The following is a 12,789-nucleotide window of genomic DNA, read 5'->3' on the forward strand; positions in this document are numbered from 1 at the left end:
CATAATGAAAACAAGATGCAATTTAAATATGAAAATGTAAGATATAACCTCACCTCGCTGCAATCATCCATTCTTCATATAAGGAGTGAGTGAGCAAGGGTTCCGGCAGGTCTCTCAGATACGACTTTAAGGCACCAGCAATCACATGGGGGTCTCTGTATTCTAAAAGCGTTTGGAAGTTCATGCAGCCTGCATCAAAGCTCATCTTCATTCTTCGTACTTTTGACGTCCCTGTAATAATAAATGTGTCACTCATTCATTACCTTGCTTCACTAAAATTTCTACGAACTCATTTATTGACATGAAATATTTCACATAACGTTCAAAAGGAATGCTAAATGCTAAATTTCTCGATTTACTGGTAAATTTGCTGACAATTACTGATATAAATATGTCTAATGGTGGAGGGAAGTAAATTTTTAAACAATAACAATATAATACCAACATACAATATAACATGTATTTTATCAGCACAATATAAATAAGAAAAAAAATGTATGATGAATCTTGTGAAGACAAGGATGAGTGATAGCTAGAGGCATGCAAATTTAGTTTTTGACGAAAACACAAAATATGAAATAACATGCTGTAATGTCCATTTTTCATGTTTCTGAAAGGTGTGAGGTCCATTTTCCTACCCAGTTTTGTCACGAAATAATGTGAAATGAACTGCAAAATGCGAAATATACTCAAACACAAAACTTACCATTTATATACCGACGTGACTCTTTCTGAAGTCTGAAGTATCCTGTGAGTTATGAAATTCACGGAAAATTCATTAATTCTGCTGTAAATATTTGAGAAGCAAAAATGGACCTCTTTACACAGGAATAAACTTAATATTCTGGTAACTACATAAATGTGCTATTAGAAGGAGTAAGTTTATTTTGTGTAATAAGTGCAGTTTTCAAATCAAATTTAGAATTATATTCACAATTTTAAAACCAAAATGTCTTTTAATATAGCACTTTTGATGTGATTATTCACCGCTATAACACTGACATTTTATTTTATTTACCGCTTTTAAACCCGAAATCGACTGTTTTTGTACCGAAATTTTGTTTTTTATTTGCCAAAAATATGTGCCTCTAGTGATAGCATATCAAGTACTGCTAATTGGAGAACATTTACATCTGAGGGGAAGGAAACTGTCAGTGGTGAAAATTTGAAGGTGAATGGAATAATGTACACAATTATACATATACTTTCCACAGATAATGTAGAATTATTATTCACATCAGAAGTGATATAGGTACATCCTTATTAACACAAATATATTTTTTAACGCAAATCTCATGTCAGATGTTACAAAATACCTACCTCCTGTTACCCGAAATAAGCCTTCCTCCTCCATAGCAAGTTCAAGCAATGCACACACACACAGTTCTATTGGATAGGCAACCTTTCTTTTGGTTACTCGCAAATGCTCCTCCAAAGCAACACCATACACAGGCTTCACACTGCTGTCACCTGGAACGAGATGGCAGGGTAAGAAAGAGACCCTAACTTAACATATTAATGGTAATTATACATGGCTAAAAAGTGAAAATGTCACCACAAATAAGAAATATAGTTAAAAATATTCTGAGAAATTGAAATAATACTAAAAATGCACACACATTTAGATATACTTATAATGGTACTTACGTATCAAATTTTCTAGGTCTGGAATTATGTTTCCTAAAATGCTAAGTGCACTTTCATGATATGCCTTCTGAAATTTTGCGAACTGCACAATCAGTTCTGCCAAATCAGCCTCTTTGGAGATGAGCTGGAACATTTCTGAAGCAAGCATGTCCTGAAAACAGGTTAAAAAAGTGAATATTGCATATGCATATTATACACAGTGGAAAATATTACTTTATTTACATGTATATAATACTAGCATTACAAACACAAAACATTAGTGTGCAATGTATGAATGAGACTGATTTATGAGATGATCATTATCGACCAATTATGTCATTTCAGAATACCAGTTGCAAATATCCTATTATTATCAGAGTCAGAGATTACAAAATTGCATTATATTTAATATCACAACTGTTATTCTATATTTTACAGAAGAGTGTTAAAAGAAAAAAATCATAAACCCTTTTTATTAAATACATTCCTAAAAGTATTTATAGCATTTTTTAAAGAAAAACTAAATATGCTGACCAAGGCAGCAATTTATTTTTATTAAAAACATACACTAAACGTAACGTTTCAACCTTCTAGCAAGACTTTTGTACTTGATACAGAGTCTGAAGAAGACCTTGCTAGAAGGTTGAAACGTTACGTTTAGTTTTTCATAATCATGGAAACAAGGCTTAATGGTTATCATTTTTTTTAAATAATAATTTTATGTTACATTTTAAGAATTTACTTTATTCATCTATCCATTTCAGTGACTTATTGTTACTGTTGACAAAAGGATGTTGATTGACATTCAAGAGATTTTATGACAGCCCAATTTAACAAAATGTGTGACCATTTTTGCACATAATCATTATGTTTGATTTCACGCTGGTACACTAGATGTACAGTGAATCCTTGACTTTATGTTCTTCAGGGTATGACAGATCATAAGTTGTAGAGTTGTAAAATGTATAAAAAATAATTTTATATGAGTTAAATCACACCATACAAATTATAACTTTGCAAGCAATGTGAAGAAAAGCCATATTGGCAATCACATTGTATAAAACAGAGTAAGGGCAGTGTGGAGATATTCTCTGTTTTTTTCTGATGGAAGATGGGGTAGTGAGTATTTCGATGCATGTCGATCTCATTGTTTTTACATGAATTTGAAGCATGTTTGCATGTAAAACCAAATAAAAACTTGAAATCACTAACTCCAGACTTGTTTTTAAAGAATTCGATGACTTAGCGTATTATGTTTAAGGCCTGAAAGATAAAAATCCTAGTAAGGAAGTTGATCCCTGACTGTTCTCCAGTGACAAGCAGTGTTACGAGGATTGATAGGTAGTCACAAGGGAACCAAGCTGAAAAATCTTAAAATACAGGAAAATGTAAAAATCGAAGAAAATATTAAAGCATATTGCTGTGTTGGGACCACGAAGACTTAATGTATAATGGGGGTAAATCTAAAATCAGGAATATAAAATCAGGGTTTCACTTCACTCAGTACGATTTCTATTGATTTTGCTTTATTTTACTTAGCATTTGTGCCACTTTTGTCTAATTTGCGAAGATCAGGATGAATGATGATATGATGAAATTGATTAATGGACACTCGCATACATGATTGATTGATTTGCTTTATTTTACTTCGCTTTTTGCGCCACTTTTGGCTAATTTGCTAAGATGGGGATGTGTGATGATATGATGAAATTGATGAATGGACATTCACAAACATCCATGCCCAGGCCAGGATCCGAACCCGGGACCCCTGGCATCGTAGTTCACTCAGTAAGAAGGCATCAGTTTAGAAAAAAAAAAGCTTTCCAACTTACCCGACACTGTTCCACCTTTTGCTCCGCATCCTCCAATTCATCCCTGATAGAGTCGACTTTCGACCCTCCACCGGGAGTGTTTGCTGCATGTTTCATTGCAGTTTGATACCTGCAAGAGAAAGACATGTAAAAATTTCCATTTACGCATATAACAAATAGAAAGTTGCGAAAGTCAATGGCATATCCTGCTTAGTACACTTCTCATTTTGTATCTGCCTCCTGCCACTTCAGCAGAACTGCAATGATGAGTGACAGGAAAACACATGCCGCTGCATGGATTCTATCCCAGTACCTTTGTGTGAACGATCACTCCATAAGAATCTCATTGTTGCAACCACTGGCAAAAGCAGCCAGCCTAGGAGCGCAAGAAACAACAGTATAAACTGAAAGCACATGGGTGTCACAGTGTCACAAGCAGATTTTTCTCATAGTATGTTACTTTTTAAACATACTGTAACTTGGCTAACGATCGGAAATACATGTTTCGAGTTCTGCATGAGTCTAGAGGTATGCAATTAAGAATTAGAAAAGTTTAATTTCATTGTTACTGTTTGGGGAGTGGTGATGTCCGAAAAATTGCGATTTATTTTCATTTTGTAGCTACAATTTTTTTGCTCTATATTGAAAAATATTCTTTCTCAGAAAGTATTAAAAATAAGTGCGTAAATTTTTCTACACCAATGGCAAACATACCAGGCATTATGCAAGTTCCCTTTGGAAATTCATGTCCTGGCGTAGCCTGCGTGGAGGTCCGAAGAACGAGGAATTTCAAATTTCGTGTAAAAAAATAGTTACTTTCCCTATTTTTCTTCTTCTTCTAACTGATTATGAAAAATTTATTGTTTTTGCATCAGGTTTATAGCCCAAAGTATAATGAACACAACAAGGTCTCATTTGTACCTCTAACGTTCTTAGTTCCGTAACTATAAAATTTCATTTAGAAGGATGCAGAATTTCAAATTTCCTGCAGTAAACATGCTTGGCATTAGTGCAAATACCTGGAAAATAAGCCTCGGCATCAAAGGGTTAAACATTGTTGACAAGTGTAACACTGGCAAGAGGGTTCCTGCGTAGCCAAATGGTTAAGTGCTCTTGCTTTTCATTTCACATTAACTGATAAACAACATATGTCACTTGGGAATTAACCAAGCAACAGTAAAGTTTCAACACCGTAGCAGCATAACATGTTGCACAAACTTAAATTTGATTGGTAAAATCCTCAAGTTACAAGCAACATGATGATTGTCACTTTGGTGTAAAGTCTCCCATGTATTTTTGACAAGGGGCGATGAATAAAATTAACCCACCAAACGATCCTCTCTTGCAACAATGCATCACAACTTTACAGATTTTTTATAGATCAGTGACAATCGATCAGATGTTTCAAACATGAGAAAAATACTATGAGAAGCTAAGAGCAAGGCGATCGTCCCCCCCACCCCCAATGTCGAAAAATGAGATCATGGCTCTTCAACCTCCTTTAAACTAGAGATCACACAAGAATAATTGGGGATTTACCACGACATCTAAAAAACTAACAGTACAACTGTATCGTAAACCCTACCTTGTCTCTCTTTTTGTCCTTAAACAAAGAGAATAATACCTAGTCTTACCATAAATACTGTCACAAAGTTTTAAGTAAATTGACACAAAATGCTGAGAGATATTTTAATATCCTAATAACATTACTGGAATGGATGCATGACAAATCAAAATCACAAATCATTATTCATAATGGCCGCCCTTAGCATGCACACATTCTGTAAGTCTTTGTGGCCACGCATCAATCGAATTACGCAACACATCGACTGGAAAATCAGCAACTGCCTTCAGAAGAGACCGACCGCTTTAAACTTTCAATGTTGGGATGTCTCTTCTTGCAAGCCATCTCCTGAAGCTTGGACCACAATTTGTAGTCCAAAGGGTATAGGTCAGGATTTTCCGAGGGAAGTCTGGAACATTTGCTATGAGGGCACGCTCCATTTCTGTGAAAAAGGTGTAAAAACATCAGCCAGTGTACCAGCAGACAGTGCTTGAGAGACTAGTCAAGAATGTCAACAACTCTCTCTTCCATGGGCAGAACTGGAGCTTCCAGCAGGATTCAGCCCCAACATATGGGGCCCGAACAACACAGCAGGCTGGAGGCAAATGTACCAGACTTAATTTCCACTTCGGATTGGCCTTCTGCAAGTCCGGACTTATACCCTTTGGACTACAAATTGTGGTCCAAGCTTCAGGAGATGGCTTGCAAGAAGAGACATCCCAATATTGAAAGTTTAAAGTGGTCTCTTCTGAAGGCAGTTGCTCATTTTCCAGTCGATGTGTTGCGTAATTCAATTGATGCGTGGCCACAAAGACTTACGGAATGTGTGCGTGCTACGCGTGGCCATTTTGAATAATGATTTGTGATTTTGATTTGTCATGCATCCATTTCAGTAATGTTATTAGGATATTACAATATCTCTCAGCATTTTGTGTCAATTTACTTAAAACTTTGTGACAGTATTTATGTTAGGACTAGGTAAATAATAAACGAAACGTAAGGAGAGAGTAATAACTTGCCACCAGTCTCTTGCTTATATATCAGGTGATTGATTTCTGACTTGACTTTGCTTTCGACATATATATACTTTCGTCAAATGATTTCTAAAAATGTATTAAATGCTTAGTACTATCCCTGGCGTGGTAGGAAATCCAAACCCACCACTACACTTTCCAGAAAGTAAGTGCCATCAACTGTCGTTCAAATAAAATTACTCCCTTGCCACGTTCCCTTTGGCGAAACACACCTGTTGAACCCCAGTTATGCAGGTCGGGCCAACAAAAGTCTAAAGTTGGAAAGGAAAAGGGGGATTAGCCCAGGTATTTGAATTTCCAGGAATATGCTATGTACTGTGTCTGAGACACGTGCCCAGTCACGTGGCCGATGACTGTTTTGACTGTGGGAGGTCTCTAAGGAGAGACATGTCCACAACAGAGGCCTGCACAAGACCCGGAGAAAACCCGTCTGCGAGGAGGCGCGCCTACAATAATATGCAACACGCACATCAAGCCCAGGTGTTCGACATCGCGCAATCGAGCTTCACGTCACAGTGTTGCACAGGCTTCGATGCCTGCCAGGTTTTTCTATTACCCGGGTCTTAAGAAGACCCGTGAGACTCGATGTAGTTCTTGCAGGTAGACGGCGAGCACTACTGTCAGTGTTGCCAACGGCCATTATATTTCACTACGCATGGAAATATTTGAATTTCTGCAGGTGCCTTGAGGTTGTAGAATCATTGGCGTAGCAAGGGGTGAGCGAAGTGGGCGACCACCCTGGGCCTCGCGCATATAGGGGCCTCGCGTCCTATGAGGTTGATACGAAAAACGTAATAAATGGAAGTGAGAAAGATAGAAAAGGCTAATTTTTGTGGGCAATAAAATTAAGACATTTTTAACTGGCTTTATATTCTAGTTTAACGTTATAATTTGAATGAATACGTCAAATCAGAGGCGGGCGGGAGCTCTAAGCCTAAGGGGCCCCGAAAAAGTCAAAATAATTCTAATTTCTCATGTGAAACATCAACGCAAAAATTGCTTGGACAATTTTATCCATTTTTCTTCTGTGTCGTGACCTTGCATAGCCTACCCGATTTTAATATGTTAATGGTAAAGTACCTCAAACTGCCACGGAGCAAAGTATGGGGCATTTAAATGCTTCTGGTATTTTAAACTCAAGAAAGGTATGGATAATATTAGCAGTTCTTCCTTCGTTCCTACAACTTCAGACGCAGCTATTGCCCTCTGTAACGGGCACGAAGATGATTTATCTTCCGAATTTCCTGATCAAGTTCTATGTTTCAGGAATGTGCTTAAATCTGAAATCAAGTGCTTTAGGAAAGTTTCTTCTCCTTGATAGCTCTACACTAACTTCCAGTGTTCTCTGTATCCTGTACCGCCTTCTGTTTGGGGGAAGGGATAAGTAAGTATTTGTATTTTCTTCTTTTGAATACATAAATGTCAAAGAAAGATATGTTGTAATATGTGAAAATTCAGAGTTAGAGCATCGATTTGTATAGTTATTAATGTAAGTGCAGCCACAACCAGCCATTCTAAGTAATTACGTAAATTTCCTGGAAGAAGCTGACTGTACTTGAGGGACCCAAGTTTATTTCTTGCGGACGCGTACTTTACGATTTTATTACGCCACTGCGTCAAATATTTAATATTACAAGAACATTAAGACGTAACAACAAAATGAGATTCACAGTTATTATTATCATCTAAGTCCTAAAATTCAAAGTTAACTGGTACAATTTATGTGCAACAAAGTCAAAATTGCTAATTAAAAAAAGTCAAAATTGCTAATTTAAAAAAAAGGTCAAATTAGCTGTATCAGTTGATTACACCAAACATTTCACATTTATTGTGCAAATGACTATCATTTTAAGATTTGCTGATGTTGACACCGATTGTGTAGAAGAGCTTGTAGGTAGATACATTGGGCCCCTAGACAGGATTGTGATTTAGCGCACTCCCTTCCCCCCGCTCTATCAAGCACTGACATTTTATGTGCGTCCTTCCATATTTTCTACTTAAGCCATGGTTTGTGACATTTACATCCTACAAACTTCGAAATGAGGAAACAAAGAACGACTCATTAAATAATATATAGGTTATATTTCAAGATTCTTACTTTGTATTTCTGATTTTTTTTAAAAAAAGTTTAGCACACTTAAGGATATTTCAGTTATCTTACTGCCTAAAGAACATCTTAAAAAACGTACTATTACTACTACTTTGGTTAATGAAAATTCCAGCAGCGTGTTACTGTAGCTCCGCCAAGTGTAAATTTCTCTGTCGCGTACTATCAAATATAATTTTCGTCAGAAATTAGTTATTATTGTAGGCTATTATATAAATATGATAATTTGCTGACGTTTCCTTGATGACTGTGTATCGATTTACATTGATATTTCAAACTTAAAGAACGATGGGACCTTGCATTCAAATCTCGCCCAGGACCTCGCGATATGTTGCTAAGCCACTGCACCTAAGATTTTGTAACTTCTCAAATTAGTGTCATTATTATGTCAAACCAACTACCACATATTTTCTAAATTTGTTTCGATGATCTTGAAATAGGTTTGTGTGTCTTGTTCATTTTATGTCACCTTTCTGGTCTTGAAATCGTAAATCTTCTGTCGGTTTCATTTTTACGTTGTTTGTTTGTTGAAATGTGTAAATAGCATTGCCTGTTATTTGCACCCGTGTGAAAATACAAGCTAACAATTATATTTTGTATCGTATTACTATCAATGCGGTCTGAGAACAAGATAACTAGCAACAACACTAGCGAACGACGATTTGTTGAAAGAGATGACAATATTCAAAAACCTTTTATAATGCAAATTCTGATTTCATGTTCCATTTTATGGACCATCGTGCCTTAGTGTTCAGGGGGGGGGGGATCTTGAGCAACTAATTCGGATATTGAATTGGCAAAATTACACCAGAGAGAAAATCTGTTTGATTGATTGATTCATTTATTTGGTCAATTTATGCACAATAAGGCTAATCGGGACTGGACCTATAGTTTAAAGTGGGATCTGAACCATCATGTGCTTCCACCGGGTATCGAACCTGGTACCCTTTGATTACAAGGCGACGACACTACCACTGCGCCATAGGGGAGCACCCCCAAAAAAGTATAATGTAGAACAACCACCAGTCACACAAAGTTCCAAAGTATTTACGATGGCACTTTTTGCGAAACTTGGTTCGTACTCCTGTACAGGTGTCAGCAGTGGCAGCAATTAGGGGCGGGGCCGAGAGAGTGCAGTTGCCCCCCCTCCACACTTTTTGCTACTTTTGCACCACGCTAACCTCATGTACCAAGGGAAATTAATTATCCTTGCCCCCCCCCCCCCCCCCGTACATTTGCACTTTGGCCCTCTAGTTTTGGAACCCAATCGCCGCCACTGGGTGTGAGCGATACAAATGTTTTCTAGCAAGGAATAAATGTCTGCAATTTCAAATTGATAAAAGTGATCAACATTTTAAGTGCTCCTAGAACAGTTTAGAATCTAAAAGTTGGCAACGGTGACTGCGTGACTCATGTATCTGGAGACGGTGCAAAACCGGAATCAGCGTTCGCTGAAGATAAGCGAGCTTCGTTTTGCAAGGCCTTCCAGTTACCCGTGGGCTTTCGATGCTTGATGGGTCAAAACCCAGGTATATAGTTTTACTCGCCCGCCCGACCAACCAGGCGGGCCTAGTAAGCGATTCTGGCCGTTGTGCAGCCCTCTGGTCCACAATGCATCAGGTGCCTTGTTGGCACCGAGACCTCATTGGGATTATTGTGACACAAGACCGCATCTGTAGGATCAAAGCCTGGTAGACTTCGAAGCAACTCCTATGGGGATAATTTCACGTTACCCTTGATTTGCAAGACACTTGACCGCGAGTCTTATCTGTGTATGGATTCTTTGTCACGTACTTGCTGTTCACAGAACTTGAGTCTATGTTCAATTAACAAATACGTATTTTTCATTTTTCTTCAAAGCCAAATGTAAGTTGGAAAAGGTGAACGAACCTTTGAAAAGAAAGAAATATTGGTTTTGAGCACGCTTCTAGCGACTGAAAAACAATGGTATCGGATGGTATCAGTGAAAAAATTTCAACCGATACTTACCGATACCGATACCTATTATCGGAATTGGCTCAGCTCTAGTTTTGAAGTACACTATACTAACATTTTGCCAGAAAGAGGACCTATCCTTTAATCAAACTTTCAAATAGATACAGGAATGTTTACAGAAAAAAATGCATACCTTGTTCTTGCTGAATCCATGTCGAGTGTAAGCTTTGCAAGATTACGCTTGTGCTTGATAATGTTTGGCACCTCATCATCCAAGATCTTTTGCAACTGGCTGATGATCACCTGCTCCACACTCATTTCATACTCAACCCACTCGCTGGCTATGGTGTTCTCAGCTTTTCCACACTGGATCAAAATATGACTGCAATGTAACAGATAAGATTATATTACATTGAGTATAGACACAAACAATAAACCGACAACAATTACAGGTAGACGATATTTACTTAAAGCCTACTTTACGCCTTAGCATCATTGTTATAAGTAGTGTTTGGAATTTGAAAGAGGCACTTTTAAGCTCAAAAAAATTTACATAAAAACCATTTGAGCATCAGAAGAACAGCACTAATATTAAAACTGTAATAGGGTCTCCCTGATGCACTGGCGTATGAAGGATTTTCTTTCGGGAGGGCCTGGAATTGTAAACATGGATAGGCCATTGCTACTTTCTAAATGCACGGTACAGACAATAAAATATTTCGTGCATTTATAACTTTCTATTCTCAAAAATGGTAATCTAGAGGAAGTTTGCACTGACCACTCTGTTTTTTGCCGAGATCTTCACTGCTTTTATTTCAAAATGTTGATTTTCTAAAAATTTTGGAGGGGGCTGTAGCCCTAACAGCATACGCAAGTGCCCTGATGGCATAGTGGTAATGCAGTCAGCTTGTAATCAAGGAATCACAGGTTTAATACTTGGTGGAGGCATATAGTGGTTCGGATCCCACTTTAAACTGTAGGTCCAATCCTGATTAGCCTATCTGTGCATAACATGGACTTAAAACTTTATTCAAATTACAAAACTGCATGTTACAACAAGACACGGAAATAATATACATGCGTTTATTTGGTAAGACAAATAATTACTAAAAAATCAATCGGAATTGCTGTTCTTGGAGCCAAGTCTTTAATTATATGTATGCAAGAGATTTTATACCACATTGCTTCATCGAAATCAAAAAGCTAAAATTCATAAAGTGGTAAAATGTAAAACTGAGTTTGAGTTTTAAGTCTACGCATTAAGGCTAATTGGGACTGGACCTACAGTTTACAGTGGGATCCGAACCACTTGTGCTTCCACCTGGTACGAACCTGGGACACCTTTATTACAAGGCAAATGACGTTACCACTAGTCATCGGGGAGGCCCATATAAAACTGACGTTCCACTGTACAAAAAATTACTTCTTGCACCAAAAAATTGGATACTTCCGTGTAGAAACAGAGGAAAACTCACCCTAAGAGTGACTCTTCATCAAGTTGTCCACTTTCAGTCATCGCATGACCACGAATAAAATCGCTGCACTTTTTCTGTAATATAAAGGTAAAAAATAAGTCACAAATAAGGAAATTTACCAAAAAATCTTGTACAATCAATAATTTGATTAAATTTTATCTGCAACTGTGAGCAACACTTCATGACGAGAATCGAGTGATGATGTGATGAAAATGATGAAGGGAGACACACAAAGAACACCCATTCCAAGGCTTGGATTCGAACACGGGACTGCTGACACTGCAGCACACTGTGCTAACTACTCAGCAACGCAGGACGGCACCAGCTGATACTTTCCCAGAGGTTGTCTACAAAAATAACACACAACACTTCTGCTGATACTAGTCATCCCGGAACTTATACAAAACTTGAATTTTTTCCTTTATTTTTCACCAGTATTGTGCCGAAAAATGAATTTTGAACTTAAATGACAGTTAATTTCAATGTCTTTATTGAATATTTCAAAGCAAATTTATGGTAAATTTCATATAATCATGTTAATCAATACACTGAACAACTTTTAATCATTACAATCATGGAGCATTGGTATTGTTTCAGAAATGTATAGCCCTAGTTTTCATTGTTATTACTAGGGTGTAGATTTTTGCCTATTTTTATTCCTTTGTAGTAAAACATAGCCTTTAATAGTTAAAGTTCGTTTCATGGAGTTTCTAGTCCGAAAATGTATTTTCATAGTGCCTATAAATGCCTATTTCAAAGGTAAGTGCCTATTTTGCTTAATCATGCCTAAAAGTGCCAATTCTGCAATTTTTGCCAACTTCAGCTTCTTTTACGCGACTTTGGCTCTCCATTTACTGAAGAATGGAAGCCTTTCTGTATGTTGAACTGACTGAAATCTGGCATTCACCAGATTTGAAGGCCCAAGGGATGTCAGATCTTTGGAATTATAAATTGTCGCTTGATCAAGATAAGCAAAGTGGACATTGGTGACTCATACTTGGGATGTCAACCAACCCCGTCTTTTATTTTACTGGAACATCGTTTAAAATATTTTTCTTTAGGTTAAGATGGTGCAAATAGTTTATTCATCACTTGTGAAGAATTGTGCACAACAGGGGCATTTGTTGAAATTGGTACAATCGTTAGCACAAGTTATTTTTTGTGTGAATTACTTTAACCCGCAAAATTACATTTTGATCAAAATAGTTCTAATACAGCGGAACCTCGATTTTACATT

The 12,789-nt window shown here is 37.2% G+C and overlaps 1 protein-coding gene across 5 annotated transcripts in view; it reads right to left on the bottom strand.

The window, feature by feature from the left end:
- The window catches only part of LOC145978212 (rho GTPase-activating protein 44-like), a 64,221-nt gene that overhangs the window by 38,313 nt on the left and 13,119 nt on the right, over positions 1-12,789 (bottom strand). For all 5 annotated transcript variants that reach the window (XM_083110666.1, XM_083110661.1, XM_083110662.1 and 2 more), the window contains exons 4-9: positions 11,553-11,626; positions 10,271-10,459; positions 3,459-3,567; positions 1,648-1,798; positions 1,321-1,470; positions 54-231 (exon numbers count right to left, since the gene is read on the bottom strand). In XM_083110666.1, the coding sequence (XP_082966792.1) occupies positions 54-231; positions 1,321-1,470; positions 1,648-1,798; positions 3,459-3,567; positions 10,271-10,459; positions 11,553-11,626 (851 nt within the window). The remainder of the gene's footprint in view (positions 1-53; positions 232-1,320; positions 1,471-1,647; positions 1,799-3,458; positions 3,568-10,270; positions 10,460-11,552; positions 11,627-12,789) is intronic.

This window comes from Lepisma saccharinum, chromosome 24, assembly GCF_977018435.1.
Source record: "Lepisma saccharinum chromosome 24, izLepSacc3.1, whole genome shotgun sequence".
Classification (NCBI taxonomy): Eukaryota; Metazoa; Arthropoda; class Insecta; order Zygentoma; family Lepismatidae; genus Lepisma; species Lepisma saccharinum.